The 20878-nt window shown below is 35.6% G+C and overlaps 1 protein-coding gene across 17 annotated transcripts in view; it reads left to right on the forward strand.

Annotated features, from left to right (window-relative positions):
* The window catches only part of KHDRBS2 (KH RNA binding domain containing, signal transduction associated 2), a 299809-nt gene that overhangs the window by 260535 nt on the left and 18396 nt on the right, over positions 1-20878 (forward strand). For 10 of the 17 annotated variants that reach the window (XR_001863633.1, XR_001863640.1, XR_001863630.1 and 7 more), the window contains exons 9-11: positions 6326-6499; positions 8446-8497; positions 9418-18642. Coding sequence is in view for 1 of the 17 variants with exons in the window: in XM_008637626.2 (XP_008635848.1) it covers positions 6326-6423 (98 nt within the window). In the remaining 16 variants the exon portion in view is untranslated. Of the gene's footprint in view, positions 1-6325; positions 7415-7749; positions 7879-8445; positions 8498-9417; positions 18643-20186; positions 20325-20878 lie in introns of those variants that run through there. The other 7 variants (XR_001863635.1, XR_001863632.1, XR_001863634.1 and 4 more) reach the window with 7 other exon arrangements.

Genomic DNA, 20878 nt, shown 5'->3' on the forward strand with positions numbered 1-20878 from the left:
CTGCAAAATTTTATCATTTCTTTTACTGGAGGAATCACCTTAGCTATATACCAAGTGGCATTCATTGCCTCTGAAGAGATTTGTGATTTTCATAAGAGCGTGATTTTGAAAGTTTGCAGGGAAAGGACCACATTTTGAATTCAGCTATGACAACTAATGTGGGGATGATTCTAGAGCTATTGCTGTTTTGTCAAATCAGAGTTTTAATTAGGCTATAATTCTTTAGAAAGTTCCATATATAAACTCATCACATTCTTTTAACTGTCTGTATATCCTAAAACTTTTGTAGTTCAGTAATGCTAGAACAATCAAAAAAATTCCAGTAATGCTAGAACAATCAAAAAAATTCCACATGTAGCACAAGATCGGTTTTAATTTATAGTAACTTACTGTGCTTCCTCTATTACTTCTGAATTATAAATCATTTTCTATGACAGAATAAGTAAATCATGCAAAACTTTCCTATGTAATATTTCAAATGGTAGTTTCACTGTCTTGCACCATGGGAACTGTAGTGTTGGAGAATCTAAGACTAAAGTCCTGTAATATTGATGTGCATCTATTTAATTCCAGATGCAGCATATCAGTGCATGTTTCATGTTGCATGACCATAAAGTAATAGAAAAGTAATTTTTACTGAAAATAAGTGAAAAATAAAACTCCTTCTACACTGTAACATTCACACTCACCTCACAACAACACTGATAAGAGCCTTCTTCCTCTTGGCATTGTGGTTTCCCAGACTAGTTGCCAGTGTACTCTGATGCTGCTCCTTCCCTGTCTGTGGCAGGTGTTCACTACAGAAGTGGATGAAGCCTTCTAGGAAATAATTTTCTCCAGTGGTCATTCCTGCACCTCTCGCTGTCATTACTTCACCTGCAGGGAGGGCTGGCAGAGGGGACTGTGCAAGCACTTCTCGTCTGCTCCAGTGCTGTCAGCTGGAGGATTGCTGTGATCCTCCACTACCGCTTTAAGCCAGAGAAGCTCACAACCCAAAAGCAGATTTGGAGCAGCCATGCAGTTTAAATTGTTAGCCCTCCTGAAGAGAAGGTACCATCAAGCATAGGGGCAGTAGGTTGGGGTGTTTTGAAGACCTACAGCCATGTTCAGGAACTAGACTATTAAACCACAAGGTTTCCCATTCATTTCTGGTTTTTAAGCTGTATATATTTCATACAGCAGGTATAGTAAAACAAAGGGTACTTAGATGGTGTAAGTAAGCTTAATTGGTTTGAGCCTGTGTTTTGGAAACATTTCTTGTCTTCTCAAAACTCCAAATTTCAAATAAGAAAGGCACCATTTGTGATTCAAGATCATGAATCACGTGATAAAAGATAGTAATTTCAGCACTTCTTCACAAGAAATAATAAAATGCATAGATGTCAAGTCAGAAAATCCTGTGTATTTTGCAAGCTTTGCAGATAAGCAAAAAGAGACCAGAAGAGTGAAAAAAAGTGCATGTTTTAGTTTAAAAAAACCAAACAAAATCTGTTCTTGCATTTTTGTCTAAAATAATATATCCTTGTCCAGTTATGACATGAGAAAAGTGCAGCTACATTTTCTGTGGGGATTTTTTTGGCTGAAATACTGTCTTTGTCAAAGTTAGTTGAGCTTCGGTCATTAGCTTGTGTACGGCAAATTTTCCAACCATTTGCAAGCAGTATTTTGTCTCCATCCATCTTTCTATGGAGGCTTACTAGAAATACAGCACAAATTGAATTGTCCAAAGAAAGGCATTCTAATTTTAAGAGTTCCCATTTTAAAGCTATATGTCTGGTTTCTATTGGGTCTTCTTCTCATCACATCTATATCACTTTTCTCTTACTGCTCGGGCAATTAACTACATCTCAGAACACCCCAGGGAGGGAGGTACTCCTCTCTCATTCTACCAGTGAGGAAGCCATACCACAAAATATTGAACAATTGTCCAAGGTCACTGAGCAAACAAGGAGTAGAGCTAGTAATCCCAATTCCTGTGCAGTGTGCTCTCTCCACATGTATGCAATAAAAGAGATTTTTTTTCTCACAGGAAAGAAATCTATTGTATTCTGAATTAAAAACAACTTCTGTTTCTAAAACACCAAAAGGTAAATGAAAAATCAAATTGAACCATTACACTACTTGCTGTTATATATATCTTAACTATCTACTCAGAACAGCTTTCTAATCTTTTCCTGGCCGCCTGTCTGAAATAATTGACCAGAAGCTAATAAAATTGTGCCCAATAATTGTGGGCAGTATTCCGATGTTAAATAAGTTACTGGGAAGAAAAAGTGGTCAGGTCTTGATTAATACCAGGATTAAGCAATGACTATAAATAAAAAATAATTAGGAAATAATATACTCCTATGTAAATCACCGTTAAGATATATTTTTATTTTTAACTCATCCATGATTATGATCTGCCCTTTAGCTATTGCATTGTTTCCCTCTCTGTGTTTGTGAAAGAGTTTTATTCAGTACTGGAAAATTCCATTATAAGGTTGCAGAATGCTAAATGAAGAGTAAAAAAAAAGTGTCTGAATATGTGATTTTCTCAAATCTTTACTTGAAGACATTTAAGCATGTGATGATAGCCATATGGATAGCCCACTGAATTTTTCTGTGCTTGCAATAATGCATAGGTAAAATAGTAAGACAGAAACAACTCCATATGTATCCCTCTCTGTGCTATAAATGTTTCCATTTTGATCCCATATTCAAAGAAATTTCTCAGGTTAAAAATTATATGACCTTTTTTTTATTCTGACTCTCTAATAAGAAAAAGAAAAATTAACTAAAATTCTGTATTTAAACAGATTAACGCTATGGAGTCTCCTAGCAGTTGATAAAAAAATAATCTTCAAAGCCTCAAGTAAGGTATCAATAATGTCCGTAATAAATACTGAAATAAATGATTTCTGTAACTCAATGAACACAGTAAACAAGAGTCCATCTGAACCATAAGAAGCAGTGCAAAAACACTAATACGCAATTTCAGTCGGGCATAAGCCAAGGGTGCTGATTGCCTGTGATAATAAGAACAATTTTATATCCTAGAGGTGAGCTTCAAATGCCAATTCACAGGGAGCGTATAGAAGACTGAAGGACATATGCAGTGTAATCAAAAGGGCTGTGCCCATGTCTTCACACTTCTTACCAAAGTAGCTATAACACTTCATATCACACACAATCCTTTAGCCCAAGCACTCTCAGATTCCTCACCTATAAACTCTCTTAATTTTCCATCATGCTGCTATAACTTGCACTTTCAGTTTTTCTGAAAGTAAAACATACAGTATTTCTCCTTAAATTCCTGGAAAAACTCTGCCCTCAGTTATTTATCTGCCTGTGTGGATTTCCTTTTAACCATAGTCTTTGAAACCTGATACCACTGGAGACAGTCAGAAGTGAAAAGGACAGGGAATGAGTGTGGTCTGCTAGAGCAGAAAGACTGGATGGAAGTCTGCATGTCACTGAGGGAAGGGGAAGTTCAGACTCCACAGGGTTTCTCTTCACAGGAATCAGAAAAAGGAACAGAAATCAGCAGTAAAACACAACAACCACCCTGCACATTTCTTCAGCTCTTGGGCAATGTCTCACTTGTTCTCCCAATTACCTTTCTCTCTCCAAAGCTACACCTATTGCCCGTTCTTCACCTGAAATCCCTGTCCATTTCATTAATATGTCACTTTATTATGATGAAATAATGTCCAGGTTCTCTTTCCTCCCCTTTTGGCACAGTCTTTCAGAGAAAGACCAGGCTCGCTCACTGTTCTCCTGTTCTCACAGTGAAACTCAGTCTGGTAATCAAACTTTCAACCCTTCTACTACCCAACGAGCTGCCCAAATCTCTGTGTGACTGCTGAGGTAATCTATAGGACTCCAGCTTTTAAGACTGTTCCTGAAAATAGAGATTTCCATTCTCAGGAGCTCCCTTTCTTCCCTTGGTGCTGAAAGAAAAAGGTTACCTTGGACTTCTGGAAGGGAGGCATGAAAGAGCAGCTTTCATGTCAAGGGAACTTTAATTACTAGCATGCAGGTTCATTGTTTATTAAAACCCCCCCTAGGAAAAAAAACACTAGCAATCTGATTTCTTTTTTGGTGTGGCTGCATCTTGTAGTATATTTACACAGCGTGGTTCAGAGACTCTTGATAGTGCTGCTCCCTATCATCTTGCTTTCTCCACAATAAATATATAATCCTTTACTGCTATATGAGTGGTAAACACCAGGGTTTTCTCAGTTGAAGGCTGTAGTCCCAAAACTTCAACATCTGCTTTGGCTATGGATTCACCTGTTAATACAGTAGGCTCTATCAACAGGAGCTGTTAGCTGTCAACTATCACATCATATTTCAATTATGGTGTTAAAGTCTGAAATCAAGCAAATAGGTCCACCATATTACTGAAAGAAAGAGCATAAGAGACTTGTACCACAAATTATGACTCAGTTTTTGTTCCGTATCAGGAGCTGGTACGGTCACAGGAGCAATTTGCTTTAAGAACAGTCAAGGAAAAACAGTTTCCTCCAGCTGGTAATACAAAGTCATTTTTTACTGCATGAGTACTGCCAAAAAGACTGTACATTTCACCTTTATATGAAAGTGCTTCAATCTGGACAACGCTGAGGGGACTAAAGAGAAACAAGAAATTGGCTTGTCTTTGTGTCGTGCATTTACTGGGTATTTTTACTCCTTCAGTCATTTTCATTTATTTAAATAAAGTTTCTCTTTTCCGTATAAATCTCTCTTGTCCCCAAGGCCTCTCTGCAAATGCAGTACCACTTCAGCAAAGGGTAATTGAAGCTGCAAAAAATTTACAGTAAAATGCCATTTTTAAAGGGTGTAATGAGACATACTGCAGAGACAGGATTTTTAAATCCACTATACAGAAACTTACTCCCTGTAGGAATGAGAGACCTGAGGATTTAGAACTATATCATATTGGCTGCCACTTCTTCAACCCTCTAGGCAGTAGCTTTCCACGGTAAACTTTGGTTTCATGTGACCATAAAACCCCTGATATTCAAAAAGAGAACATCCTGAAGAGCTCAAAGAAAATAAATGGAGTGCACCAAAAAATCACAGCAGGAGTGTTTCTTGTTCCATAGCAAGATCAACTGCTGCCAAATCTTTTCCAGAGATGCCCACTCCATATATGCTAGCCTGAACTCACTTTAGCTCTACAGTTGCTATTGCCCTCATACCTCAAGACAACTAGATAATGAAGTGGAGTTGCAGAGAAGACATCTTGCAGAGAAAAAATAGCTTTCAGAATTTTAACAGGCTTTTTATGTTTTATATTTTCATTTTTCATCGTCACATAGCATTATCTTTTTACAAAAGGAATCTTTGATACCTGATTTAACCATTTAGTATTTTTTGCCTAGTGACAGCTATTTATGTTCTCAGTGGCCACAGAAGTCAGCAGTCATTAGCAAAAACAAGATCCGGGCAATGTTGCACTCTGGCGTGATATAAGATGATACACTGTGGTTTGTGCATTTCCATTTCATTCACTCGGAGTATGATCAGTTAAGGTCAGAGGAAGACAAAACCAGAAATCATTTGACAACCCACTGGCTCATTTAGGAGATAATTCAAGTTTTGGGTTCAACTGCTGGACCATCACTGTAGGGAGTTTCCTGATTGCACCTTTGGGAGGGTTAAATTCCAGAAATATCACACCAGAAAGGAAGAAGAAGATTTGTAGAAGCTTTGTAAAAACTGAACTAGACTTACAGTTTTTACCTTATGTGTCCTGAGCATAATTGATTCACCAAATTTGAAAAAGTGTTCTAAAGATACTGCAAAGTAAAATCTTTTGCCTAATGTAGTAACTTCACATTTTTCTTCCATTATTTTCTTTCTTTTGGTCTCAAATGGAAGTAAAAAATTAAACATATCTTTCTTATCTTTTCATGATTCAACTCCTCATTTTGTTACCATACCAGCAGCATTAAATGTTATTCAAATTCCTGCTTTAACTTAAATGCTAGAAACTCAAAACATCAAATAAATTCTGAACTGGCAGACTAACACAGTGATTTTTCCAGAGCTGACTGTACCACCAACACAGTAGTTATTCATTCTCTGCTGAAAGTGAAGGATTAAGGCTTTTTTTTCTTCCTAAGATAGACAGGTTTCCTGTGTAGAGAAGTAGGTTAGTTTTCTGTAAGTTTTTTTGTGGGAAGATAAAGAAATGGATGATAACACCATCCTCATTTTGATTTTCTAAAGCTTTCAGCCAGAACCCTCAAGAATTTTGACAGCCATTATCAGTGGCATCCCTTTGTTCTTTCAATTTTAGATATTTACAAAACTTGTTTTTCTCTTCTGTTTTTAGCACAAGAAGAATGGGCTACAACCCGTTCCAGCCTAAAGGCACCACCTCCAAGGTCAGCCAGAGGGGGTTACAGGGAACACCCCTATGGTAGATATTGAAGGTCCTCCTCATCTGTGACCTCATCTCAAAGACAATTAATAGCCTGTGGTCTCCACATAAACAGCAACAAGACAAGTAATAGTCCATTTCTTTTCTATCCTAGGGATTACTGCTCATTATTATCCTATGTACTACTTGTATTTCCTATAACATTTGCGTGACATTGGCATTAGTATTATTTTATAACACGGACTTAAAAAAACAGAGACAAAAAAACCTTTGGCAAGCATTGTCTATAAACTATTCAAAGATGATGTTCTGTTGGTTGTATTCATTGCTGTGTGTAACTTAAAAAGCATGACACTGTTACAGATCTTGAGTCTCTCTACATACTAGCTAAGGCTAAGTTTCTGTTTAGGGTTGCTGAAAGACTGTAATATGATTTTTGATTTTTTTTTTTTTTGAGCCAGACAATAATCAAGCTGTAGATAAGATGTTTTAACCTGTCTTTTTTAATATATGTTAGTTTAGATTAAGATGTTCGATATTAAGTTTGTAAATTTAATTTTAAATGCTGTTTTAATGGGGTTGAAAACAAGCAGCTACTGTATGTATGTAGCTAACTGAAGTTGTTCAGTGTTTTAACCTGTATTTGTTAAAAAAAATCACTTAAAGTTCCATGTGTAAGCTTCTCTAAATAGGAAACCATAATTTTGTCAAATATGTTTGCCATAATTTGTCAATAAAGCTGAAACCTTTTGTAACAAACTAAATTTGGAATTACTTGTTTTCTAGCTTTAAATGCCTGCTTTATTTCTTTTTCAAGAGATGCCTAAAATGTTTTTTATATAAAAATTACAAAAATGAACCCAAGCCTGTTTTAAGATTTTTTGTGTAAGACTTTAAAAGTTGTATTAATAACTTCTTGTTGTTAAATAATATAAAAGTTAACAAACTAAACTGTTACATGAATCATGGTTAGTATCCACTAATGTATAACATGTTAATGGAAAAAAATGCTTTAGAACAATAAATGGATTTTAAACTATCCTTTAAGCTTGATCTTGCTAAACACAAACTCTGATTGACTTGTTTGTATTAGCATGTCTCTCGTGAGAATGTAATGGAGTTTAAAGAGGTAAGATTACCACTTACCACTGTTAGACTGTCTAAATGCTAGTTCTTCAACCTTTGAGTTTCCCCGCACATTAAATATCCCATTCAACATGTAAGCATTGCATAGATTCACCTATTTGTTTTCACTCAGAAGAGTGCGTTGACTGCATTTTTCGTAGTATATAACAATTTGTCTTGATAAACAAATCATCAGTGTCACTGCCCAGTTGTTGGTACTCAACTTCAAAAACTTTATTTGTAATTTTCAGTGCTAAATATCACCGCCCTTGAAGGCAGTTTAGAGGGCTGATATTTCTTTTGAGACTATCAGACTTGATGGCTGATGATTATTAAGGAAATATGTCGCAGGACTCAAAGGATGACTAAACGTTAAACAGGTAACACTAATAGTAACTCTGTAATTTTGAGTATGCAACAGTAATGTAAAATATTCTCAGTTATTAAGTTACTGATAGTTAAAAAAGTAAACCTACCAAAAGATAACAAATAGGTATATAGGCTATTAAAACAACTAATTAACATTAACTAGTGACAACAAAATTATTCTACAATATATAACCCTCAAAGTAATAAACAGAACTAAAATTAACAATAATAGTAATGCAACTCTTGCTAACAACAAATATATAACCTAAATTTTGATGAAGAAAAGAAAAAAAGAACAGAAGACTTGATGGTAGGGATGCCAAAACTGTTAATCCTTTCAATACAGTCTTTTTGTTTACAGTGGCTTTTTGTCAATGTGATTGGTTTACTTTTTTGATGCGACTAAAGTACAGGCCGATTGCTGTTCAGTTTGTGAACAAAATCTCTTGCAGCTGGAGTTGCATGCTAGCTCTTTTTGGATAGTTTATGATGAGTATGTTTTGTCCTTTGAAGTGTTAAAGTGAATTTAGTAGGCCACATGATGGTTACATTGAGTTTATTCTGTCTCACTATTTCAGGGACTCACAGGCATTGGACAGCTAAGCAGCAGATCTGCTGGGAAGTGGTCAGGTAAGCTCCACTGCATCTCAGGGGTTTTTCCTATTTGCTGTTTGATCTGTGCATTTGTTTTTATTAATGCACGAGAACGTATTCAGCTACCATTTTAAAATCTATGTCTTTCCAGTAACGTTTCTCTGCGTATCAACATAGTGATTATGGTATAATGGCAATCAAAACATTTGCATATATGTTATGCTACTCTTCATTTAAATTAAAGAAGTCTTGTCATCTATCCTTTAAATGGTAAATATTAAGATGGTGTACTTTACAACTGCTCTTGCCAAAAACATGAGCTTCTTTTTATTAAGAACATGCCTACATTTTGGCTAGTCACATAGCAAAGAAAAATACAATACTAGCTTGTCTTTGCTTCTGAAAATATTTAACATTTCTTCCTATGAAAAAATCTATCTGTATAGAGACAGGAAGTTTGTTGTTTATTCTTATGCTTGGTAGGTTTTTCTTTTATATGCTTCAGAATGATAGGGACACTGAGGTATCACTATGCAATGGCATGGATTGAGCCATTACTTATATTTCTCTGTTAAACACATTTAAACCTGAAAGTTTATCTTGAATGACCTCCTTAAATAGACTTCAGGTTCTATATGAGATTTTTGACTGAAGACAAATGTCATTGCTGGAAACAAACAAAAAAAATTCAGCTAAGTTAAAACTTTGTCCATGGACTCAGAAGTGTGAACCTAATCACAATACAAAAAGTACAAATTCTTGTCATCATTGTTAAACTAGATAAGATATACACAAATACACAGTCCTAGACACATTTATTACTCTGGCATCTTTTCCCATTACTGTGGTCTGGATGATGTAACATTTTCCAGGTATGGTGATATTCAACAGTTACTTACAAACCACAAGTTGTGTTGTATAACAAGATATAAAGGGTTTAATTTTCCTTTCCTAAGAGTTGCCTCAAGATCTTTATAAATTGGTTTTATTGATGTGCTACAACCACCCTACAGACCAAAGAGATGTAACATGGCATTAAGGTTTGTCTGCATATTACAGTCACATCAGTGTGAGTGTACCACTGCACGTAGTTACACAAATTTGCTTCAGTCAGTATGTATCTCTACAGAAAAGAAAAACACTTTCCATTGCTATAAATAGTTTCCTACTGGTATAACCGTGATTTTAGATTATTATGTATTATAGATTTTACTATATAAAGAAATACTCATATGCCTTACTGAAATGATTAATAACACAAAGCTGTGAGCAGGTCATACCTGATGTAAGTGAGATCCAGAGCAAAGTAGATAAAATTAATTTCTCACTTGTGCATCACGTTTTTATGTGAGGGTAACTACTGTGAACTCCTTGAGGATGGACTTCAATAAATACAGCTTTATAGCAGAGCAGCATCCTCTAATATTCCTGTCTCCAAGTCCACTTTACAGCCATTACTTGTGTATATTAAAAAAAATGGCAGAAAGTGTCGGTAAAATGATGCATTGTGAAATATTCTTACATAAGGATTATTTAGAAAAAGTAGGTTAAATCAGTGCAAGCAAGCAACTGTTCATCCAAACATTTTTTCTATTGATTTTCAGGAAAACAGTATGAAAAATTACCAATGACAGCATGTGCTGTTCAGTGCTAACTAAAAGTATATTTCACTACTGTTTCTGAAGAAGCCTTGCAGTTAATCAGCTGTGTCTTGGGAAAAACATAATCCACTTTATTAATTTTTGAGAGAGTAACAAGAGAGTCTGGTTGTTGTAATTAACAGCTGTCTTCAGGTCTTCCATGGAAAGCTGTGACATATTCCACACATCCACCAGTCAGGCCAGCCATAATTCTGAGGTTCTGAAAACTTACATGCACCACCAGAAAACCTGTAGCTCCACTCATGCTACAGATCACTCCAAGACACTTCTCACCAACCAAATTGGCTTAATTCACATACCAATTAGTTTTGTTTGTAATAGGAAGAAAAATCGATATAAAATATCAGAAGAAATAAATGAAAACATTAGGAAAGAGAAGTTAAAAATGCAAAATTTCTGTTCAAATATTTCTAAGATTTTTTTTTTTTGTTATCCAGGTTGACCTCATATATAGAACAGTTTGATCTTCAGAAGAAAATAGTGCAATATAGGTTTTAGTACTTTTTTAGTAGTTAAATCAGCAAATTATGTTTTGTTTAGCAGACTTCTTGTACGTATTCAAGAGCCATTCTAACTGAAAAAATCAGGTGTTTCTAGAGCAGCAACTTTTATTAGAAAATGAAGTAGCACCATGTAACTCTTTCTTTCCTATTCAGCTTATCTTACAGTGTTTAAACAAAGATCTTTAATCTTCAGATGAATAAATGAAGAAACTCAGGAAATACAATATATCAGTATATCTGACCTCACCTCAGAGGATATTGGCAATGTTTTTGTAGCTCAGTGAGGTCCTCAACCTCCATTCAGAGTGACGGAGCTACAGCCATAAAGCCAAGAGATCTCTATTCCCTTGCTCCACACCCCTTCCACAGCCCAGCATAATTACTCCATTTTATTTAGACATGTGATGACTTCCAAACTGCATAGCACTGGTGTTAGTGATGGTGAGTGAGGGCATCAGAAACATCAGTGTGTCTGTGGTAGGGCTGAGGAAATAAATGTGCAGATCTTGTGATTGAGCACAGCAGGATGGAATAGCCTGTGTCTCTTTGTTGCCAGGGAGCTGCCAAACCACAGCCACGACTGAGGTACTGAGCTACATATCAGGAATTTAGTAAAGCGACCAAGTTGCCATTAGAATCAGGATGATTAACATGTATGAGTGCATTGGTTGAAAGGCTTATAATTTTATTGTGAGAATATGGATTTATGGTAGTCTTCATGAAATATCATCCAGGATTATTATCTGAAGGTTGAAATCAAGAACAAGTAACCAATGTATTGTGTTCAAATACAAACCAATTTTGTCTACATTAGTGGTGTATTTCCTTCCTCTTTGACAGCAGGAGTGTTGTTTTGTGAACTTTCTAAGTCCAAAGTTTTGCGAGAGTCAAATACTGCAGCTACAGAATTATAAATAGAGGTAAAGGAGAATCATCAAATAAGCTGAACATTGGAGAGAAAGTCTTTGATAATGGGTGAAAGAAGCCTGTGATCTATTAAGGAAAGGAAGTCCTAGAGTATTTTTCATATTGTATTGCATTATCATGCAGAAACACGTTAATTCAAGACTATATAAAGGGTAAGTAGGGACAGCACTGGTATCGGTCTTCGTGCAACCTTCTTAGGGATACCTCATACTCTGTAAAGTTTACTGGTACACTTCCTTTCTTTTATGGAAAAATACTGTGTAAAATGAAAAGACAACTGAGAAACTCTACCTGAGTTTCTTAAACAACTACATATTTTGACAGAAAATTGTTCTCCTGTTGTCTTCTGTAATTTCTTTTGTGAAAGCAATACCAGATCTAAACAAGGTTATAATCTTACACAATCTGTTTGCTAACTTCTTAGCAAAGATGTTAAAGCAAATAGTTTTGGTTTTTTAATAAGTATTACCCCAATTCTTTTATAATATTGTAGAACTTCAATAAATGGCTCAAGATTGCAAGAAGATAAAGTAGTTTGGGGAAAAATATTAATACAGTCAGAATCATAGAATAGGTTAGAAATGAATCCTTTGTGACAAAGAACCAATTTATCCCTATATCAGAAACCATGGATTTTTTAGGGGTCAGGAGGACAGAGTTCATTTGTAGATGCATTTTTTTTCAAGGTAGGATTAAAAAAAAACTTTAATTTCACTAAGAGGTTACAAAGTTTTCACACAAAAAGAAAGGCTATAGTTGGAAGGGTTGACTGTAGTTAATGTCCAAAGAATAAAGAACACATTTTTTATTATTTCATGTCATCCTCTGTTGTCAACAGATTCATCAAAGTACAAAAAGAACACTAATTAACGAGTAAAATCAGCAGAAAAACTGAAAAATATTTGAATGCTGAACAGAAAAATAATCCTAATGTCTTCTCAAGTTTTTTGTCCTCCATTAAAAACTTAGATGCACTCCGTGACCTCCGTCAGTTATTAAAACCCAAGAGTTACCAGAAAAAGTGTCACATGTTATCAGTTTTACTGTACTGGTCTGCTGGGACAGAACAGGCACACAGGTAACTTTCTCAAGGCATTATGGTTTCAAAGATGATCACCATCATCACTCTGTTTTTAGCTAATTAAATTTTTCTAGTCATTACTGTTTACCATTGAGACTCGACAGAAAGCTTTGAAATCATCAAACCTTTCATTTTTCTTCCACTGGTTTTGTTTCTGGTGCTGTAGGTCAGGACCAGAAGTTTCAAATTCATTTGTAGGCATCAGGAAAATGATTCCTACTGAAAGATTTGCTGATCTACATAGCTATTGGACAATTTATGAGCTTTGCTCATGAGTATGCCAGTATCTTTTAGTGGAGACATACTGTACACAGTATTTATGTTCTGAAACCATGGAATCTAAACTGTGCCTGCCAGTATGAGTACAGGAAAGATTTTCTGTCCTTTCACAATCTCTGGATGACTTAGTAATTTGTATTACATCTTGGCAGAACATGTTGAAATATATCTCTAAATCATGCATATCTGGAACAAAGTTTTCATTCTCAAAGAGAAGCAATTTTTGTCAACTTAAGCACAAGAAATTCAGGTTTCTAAACTTCTACTAAAAACATGTCACGGTTTAAAGGCTTGTTTTTCTTACGTAAATCCTATTAAAAGGCTGTGTTGGGTAGTTATTGAAAGACATAAATGCCTCCTTTCCTAAAATAATTGAATTAATTTTGAAACCTAGTATGCTTTACTGGAGAATAGGAAGACTTGTTGAGAATGCAATTGAAGACATATATCAAATATGTAAATCAGAAGGAAGGTTTATTGGAGGAAGATCACACCCGTGCTGTAATGGTCATTATTCACATATTAAAAAGAAAAACATGAAAGAAAAAGACGTGCAGTTGATCATCTATATCCTGCATGTGCCCTAAGAATTTTTCAATATGCTATATGGAAACAATCAGAACTTCCTAATATCAATTCACAGCATTTGGGTGTATGAGGTGGAAAATAGAAATGCTTCGTTTCCTGATAAGAGTAGAATTAATTATGAAAACAATGTTTCTTGTTTATTTCTGTTGCTGCTGTACCTTATTTGTTTAATGGAGGTATAGTTTCTTGTTATACAGTGTGAGAATAGCTGCTTATATCTTGTTTGGCACTGCTGGATGCATTAGCTCATGATGGATGGCTTACTCACAGGAAAGCAGTGAATACCTTTGTTACGTGCCCTTGCGTTACAAGACCTTCACGCTGTGTTACCACCACCAAGTCAGAGGTACAAACTGCTGAGCTGCTCATCTGTGACTCAGCATTCTGGGTGGGCATGCTTTCTTTACTTCTGCACAGTAAACAGAACAAAATGTGCAGATATTTTGCATCATTTACTATATTCACTTCAAACTCCATATTCATTGCTCAGCTAATAATTCATTATATTTCTTCCTGAACTTTATAACAATCCTGCACAACCAGTGGCAAAAATCAGTGAAAAGGTCTTGCCAATGCAGCTTCTTTCTTTTTCTTTTCTTTTTTCCCCTTTTTTTCTCTTCTTCACAGAATAACATAATGTTTCGTATACCTACTGTAGCTGAAAAGATAATCAAGGACACTGTCATACAAATGAAATGTTGCTATTCGCTAATAATATAGGAATTCAGTGTGGTATTCTCTGAGTATTTAAAACTAACAGGGTTCTTTTTATTATTCTCTATGATTTTTTTTTGAGTATTTAATACCTTTTTAATATCTGTTTCAGAATTCATGATGTAAAGATACAAACAACTGACAGGAATGTTGTATTACATTGAATTCTTGTTAAGCAAAGTAGCTTTCTGATGGAGAATTTAATCCTGAAGATCTTACCCAGGTTTCATATACTAAAAATCCATGCTGACATCAAGGACTGAAAAGGGAATATGAAATTCAGAATGTGATCTGTAGTCAGTTTTATAATTTAATTAAATTCAAACAGAACACTTACCTGTTAAGGACTGGATTGCTTCATTCCAGCCCATGTCCTGCTTAGCAGCAGTGTGAAATAACTTTGATCCAGAAAGAATACTTCAGATACAGTACCACATCAAGATTTTACTTTTTATGTCATCATAACCAATTTTCCCACATGCAAGAAAAATATTTAGTTGAAGGTACTTGCTTGGGACTGTTGCTCGCTCAAATCTCAACTTGGTGATCAAGTTCATCCATTCACTTTATTTTCATGAGAACTATCAAATTTCTGAAGGAGGCACAATACTTTTTGTATCACTGAACTTGTTTGCAGATCTAAGGCAAAAATGGGTTGCCCATTAGACTGTGAAGGCCTGTGGGATACGTGCTTCAGGGAATCTAGTGCTCATTTGAAAGAGTAACTGGAACCCCAGTAGTGCTGTGTAGTCCTTACAAAGCTGAAATAACACCTACAGTGCTCAAAAGAAAATTGCTGCATAGAACTCAAAATGCTTACTAAAGGCAGCAGGTATTTTAATCTCTGCCTTGTAATGGAGTGTTAGACAAACGGTGAAGCTGCATGATCTGGCTATGGTCACTCAGCAGGTCACAGTGATGTAATAAAGGGCAATTAGCAAAGCAGCAGGTGAGGGTAAGAAGCTGCATCAGGAAATGAAACACAGGATGTATTCTGAGCTGGGATTTGTTTAGAGAACTGAACTCCCTTGTCCACAGTGCAGTTGCACTGTCATCATTTGGTGCCTGCTGGACTTTACCAGGCAACTGGATGAAGCCACAGCAGAATGTGTGTGTATGGGGACCATACCTACATATGCCAGATTTACAGTGAAGAAGCCTGTTATTATTATCTTCATACATTTCCTTTATAACCCTGTTTTTCTATAGCTGCATCGCCTGTTGCCATGGTAAGTTTCTCATGCTGTATGTCTTTGATGAGCAAGAAAGACATCTCGAAACACTGGTAAGGGCTTGAGACTCCTGGTAATACCCAATGTCCATCCCACAGCACTGAGCACAGTGGGATCGGACCCTAAAAACCTACATATTCTTAAACTTTGTAGTGCTGACAGTTTTAGAAATAATGGAAGTTCTATTTTAGACCATTTTAGGGATAATTTTAGATTCAGTCATTTGTTTGGGTTTTTCTACTTTGGAGTCTGCTTAGCTAAATTAATGGAAATAAGGCACCTGATTTTGTAATACATAGTCAACCAAAAATAACCCTAAGAATATGTTAAGGATCTAGACAGCTGTTAGCTTTTTAGTATAAAAACATTTTATACCAGGTTCCTCATCTGAACTTATTTCAATGAGTCATTCTCATCCATAGCTCTCATAGATGCCTCCATTTCTCTCATTTTTCTTGTAAGTATACTTTTTGCAGGGCTGGCCATATTATCTACCATTAAGATGTTCTATAAATGGAACTGTGTCCACTTCAAATTAAATTTTCCAAGATAGGTATCTGCTCAAACCAAGGATTTTTGTCAAAATGCTAAACATTTCAGAAAAATAAAAAATCTTTTTTCTGTCAGATCCAGAAAAAGATGTTTGGGGTGCATGGCAGAGGGGTCAGGAGAAATATGTAGAACGAGCAAAAGCTCTGTCTGTATTAGCAAATTAGACAACACCAGAATGATCCTATCTCAGACTTATTTTCTCAGTGCTCGTATTTTTAATTGCACTGTCTTGCCTAATGTACAAGTTGATATCTGTGGTAATGTAAAAGCATTGTATGCCCAAATAGGCTCTTAGCCACAGAACCACTGGCTGGCATTCCCAGTGATTTGAGTTACAAGTGGAGGGTGTTTAATGACCAACAGCTGAGTTTGACTAAAACAGAGGAGTGGATTATATGATCCTTCAGCACCTCTATCAGCAGACTTTTGTGTGAGGGTAGGCAAGTTGCTCAAAGTTGCTCAAACATTGCCTGCTAATGTTGCGTTTCTTGTTGTCTTGAGATCTTACAAAGACTCTTTGGATCTGATTTTCATCAGTTACAAGTGTCATCATCAGCTGTGCCTATGTAAAGTGCTGTTTAAGGTTAGATGCAAGCCTTGGCTTTCCCAGGGAATGTAACAGTGTTGCATGTTTTATTTTAACTCAGGAATACAATAAACAATTAGTTGCACTAATGAGGTATTCACATAGTATAGCCAAAAATGATGCAGAAAGCCAACTGCAAAATTCATAATTTTGTCAAGAAAAATTAAGGTTTTGAATAGAGTTCAGTAAATTAATAAAGGAAAAACACATTGAATAATGAGGATAAAAGAAATATCGAATAGCTGTTCTTTCAGTGCCCTTTCTTGTGCATGAAATCAAGCAGAAAAAAAAAATTAAATCAACCATTTTAAACCCAATGATTTAAAAAAAAAAGAAAAAAGAAAACGTAACAAAATTTAACTCAGACACTGGCTACATCAAATGTATACATGACAAGACCTGAATTTGGGTTTCACAGACCTGTAACTGATATTTAACTAACTTCAGAGTGCTTGGCTTACTTTAACCATTTGTTTTGCAAGCCTGATGTTTATACCTACCTGATCAATGAAAAATGTCTCCCAAGTTTATGGAAAGGTTTACACAATTTGCAAATTGAGGTTTCCTGTATCATAAACTTGCTTAGGATATAAGGAACTCCCCTGAGTGACCCAAAAATTTTTTTCTGACTCTTCCATGAAAATCTATTTGTTTTGGAGAATATCATGAGATGTCTACAAGGTTGTTGTTTGCCAACTCAGTTAACTTGCTAGAAGCTATAAAAAGATGCCTATATTCCCCTACTCCACTTATCAGGATTTTTTCCTTCTATGTGACATTACCTTGGTGCAACACTTGGGGAAATACTGAGCACATTCACCACCAAGCCTCAAATAGCTACTTTTGCTGCTACAGGTAGCCAGGGTATCTATACATTCAGTGGAGTGATCTTTGCTTACAGAAAATAATTCAGAATATCTACACCAGATGCTCTAAAACACTCTCTGGATGTACCTTGTCTCCGTTGGTTGACTGAAGAGACTAACTAATGTGCTTAAAAAATGCCTCCCTCTCCAGCCTAAATCTTTAAATTCTCTAGCAATTCATTGATTTTAATAAGAACTTATTTTAATTGGTCTCTCATGGGACTGATTCTGTTAATACTATCAAGAAAAGGAACACAACTCCAACCCAACTTGTTCTTAGGAGTTCCCATTCTCATCCATACCAGCACTCAGAATTAATTTACTCTGGAAGAATATAATTATTCTTCTGTAATACCTGCATAAAGAGTGTTGGTGTTCATAAAACTCACCCCCACTATTTTTTTATTACTTTGCCAAAAGCATACTCATACTACTGTGCATGGACAATGAGCCTTCATCTCAAGTAGATGCTTGCAGGTACAGAAAAGGTATGGAGGCAGCACATGATAAATTTGTAGCAGTATAAAAATTAAGAATTTAGGTGAGAAATCTAGGCTAAAATGATAGCTAAAGTTTTATATAGTAACTCTACTAAAAGTTTCAAAAAGTAAAGAAAAATAAACCAAAATCTAGAAATACCAGTGTTTCGTTTGTTCCTTTCCCTCTTTTTTGCTCTGTTGTTCACAGTCATCATTTTAGAGACCCTAAGCATGTGATCATATGTTTTCCCATTCTACTTGTGCTTTGCAGGGAACAGGAATGTGTAGCAAATTCTGTTGTTATTTTTTGTAACTGCTTTATCTCATAGCATGCAGAATTTGGAAGGTAATGTCTTCCAAGACTTTTCTGTCATCCAAACTATAACCCTGTGTCACAGAGATGGTATGTGAAGCTACATAGGTCATTTAAGCTAAAATATTAATGTGACAACTAATTTTATGTTCTTCATTGAATATGTCTGCCCAACTTTATCTTGATTTTCAGATTTTTGGAGCCTTAGGGAAGTACTGTACCTTTTGAATGGTATTCAGGGAATTGAGAGTGCTCAACATCATTTGCAATAAATCACTGGCTTCTGAAGGACTGAACCTCAGGTTAGGACTCTCCACAGCCCTGAGTTCTGGACCTACCATTACCACCCTCTCTAGGATATGCCACCACTCAGACTTACAGTGATCTTCCAGTCTATCAGGTGAGCTGTAGTATTTTTCTATATGGTTTTAGTTTATGTCAAATGTCAGATAATTAGGTCACCTCAGTCTGCAAAAAATAGGATTATTTTAAACTAGTTCATATTTTGTTTGCCATTGGAAAGGAACTTATACAGAGACACTTGGGGTGCTTCTTACTTTGAAACAGGACAGTTTGATGATGTATCTAAATTCTTACACTTTTTCTGTCATAAAGAAATATAATAGTTAATAATCTTCCTCACAGAACTAACATAATAATAAATAAGCTATATTTGTGCAGTGTGTCGAACATAGAAATAGTTTTTAAAAATGCCAAATATTTGAAGAAATCATCTCCCCTTGGGATAAGCGAATTCATTGAGACAGTCATGTGAAAACCAAATTTTGCAGATCCTGGGGTTTTTGCTCTGTTCTCCACTTGTTAATCTCTGAAGATATTGGTATCTTTATTGAGCTGCTGTGAACGTCCACTTATTAAGGTTTGTATGGTTCAGTTACTGTAGCACTGTTGCTACAAATTATGCACAATGAAAATCTGTTAGAAAGTAAATACAGCAGCAACCATTTGGATGAAAAAGAGAAAACAAACAAGGGTCATACCATTAGAGTTTAAGACAGAAACAAATATTTAATTCAATCCTATATCCAGAATGAGTTAGGTCTTTTGGAGAAAAGGGTAGTAAGGGGTCCTGCAGTTAAAGGCTGTGTCCTCTTGTATATACTAAAGGACATCATGTAATTATATTGGAAATTATAAATCTAACATTTCCTAAATCCTTCAAGCTAACTACTGAGTTGTATTTTTCTGTAATAAACTTGTATACATCCATATGTCATAGAAAAATGCAATTATTGCATTTAGTTATTAGAAATGAGAATGTGAAACAAAAGACTACTGTCAGCCTTTGCTGTTGGTAGCTAGTGCATCCAGGAGGTTTCAGCTCACAAAATTAATATCAAAAACTAACGTGGAGTCCCTCTGTAGCTGGACACACCTTCATTTCCTACACCCTGGTGCAACCACAGTCCTTCCCTTGCTTCTTCTGACTGCACACCAGAAAACAGACCTGAAGTCTGCCCTGAAGAACTGCATGAAGCCCTCATATGGGATCCCCATTCCCTGTCACTGTGTGTTCTAAAAGAGGTGACGCTTTTCTGCCCACATTACTTTTGGATCTGCTCTTGCAAATGGTGATAAAAATTTAAACTATGCCCTGCTTAAGATGCAGATTTTTCTCTACAGAGAAAGAGCTAAAAGAATGCGGCCAGAAGCTATTCAAGCCTAACACAACTCTAGACTTGAGAAGAAACTCAGTGGATTTTTCAAGATTCTTTTTCCTAGATAGAGCTGGAAATAAACCCTAGGTGACAGTATTCACACTCCAGTTTTATGTAGGCTGTGAGTGAGATAAAAAAATGGGTGAAAATATGCAGCTTTCTTAAGGGTTTACTTAGATTATTTTTAAATGTGTTAACTCTGTAAATAGTATTCTAGGGCTCTTAGAAGTGTTTTTATTTATTATTATTTTTGCTTTGCATATAGCAAATTGAAGAAGAAGGGGGAAACTGTGCTGCATCACACAGAATGCTTTTCATCAGAACTAAAATACCTTCACTTAGAGCCCAAGCTGCTAACCATTATACCATATTTCCTAAAATGGCTTACAAGGAGGACTTGGAAGTAGGTTGTTTTCACTCTTTGCCTAAAGAAAATGACCTAGTGTTCATGGAAATTTGAGAGTAGTAATTCCTTTTCACTTGGTAACAGCAGATTTTAATAAGTGATAAAATATTTCAGAAGGTTGGAAGACTCATATTTCTAGAAGACAAACAAAAGTCTATAGAGGAAGAAAGGGAAGTCTGATTCTTCCCCATCCTGGGCAAGCCAGAACTTCGTAGCAAAATACCAAAGTTCATCTGATTCCATTACTTCCTTGCATGTTCTGGTTTTTTGTTTTCCAGCTGCATATATATGTGTATATACTCAGTTCAGGTTCAAAGGACTATTTAACCCACTTTCAGGTATGTGTCAAAAAAACCCAAATGGAATGAAATGCCCTCTACTGTTTAGAAAATATGCCTAAATGCCTAGTGTAGACTATGTAGCTGTCTTTTAGGTAACTGAGATTGGGCAAAATTTATCTCAACCTTAATAATTAAACTTTTAAGGAACAAAGTTTTAAATTTCAGTTGTGGGAGTTGCTTTCATTAAAAGCTACAGATTGTTTATATTGT

Source organism: Corvus brachyrhynchos, unplaced genomic scaffold (assembly GCF_000691975.1).
Source record: "Corvus brachyrhynchos isolate BGI_N302 unplaced genomic scaffold, ASM69197v1 scaffold136, whole genome shotgun sequence".
NCBI lineage: Eukaryota > Metazoa > Chordata > Aves > Passeriformes > Corvidae > Corvus > Corvus brachyrhynchos.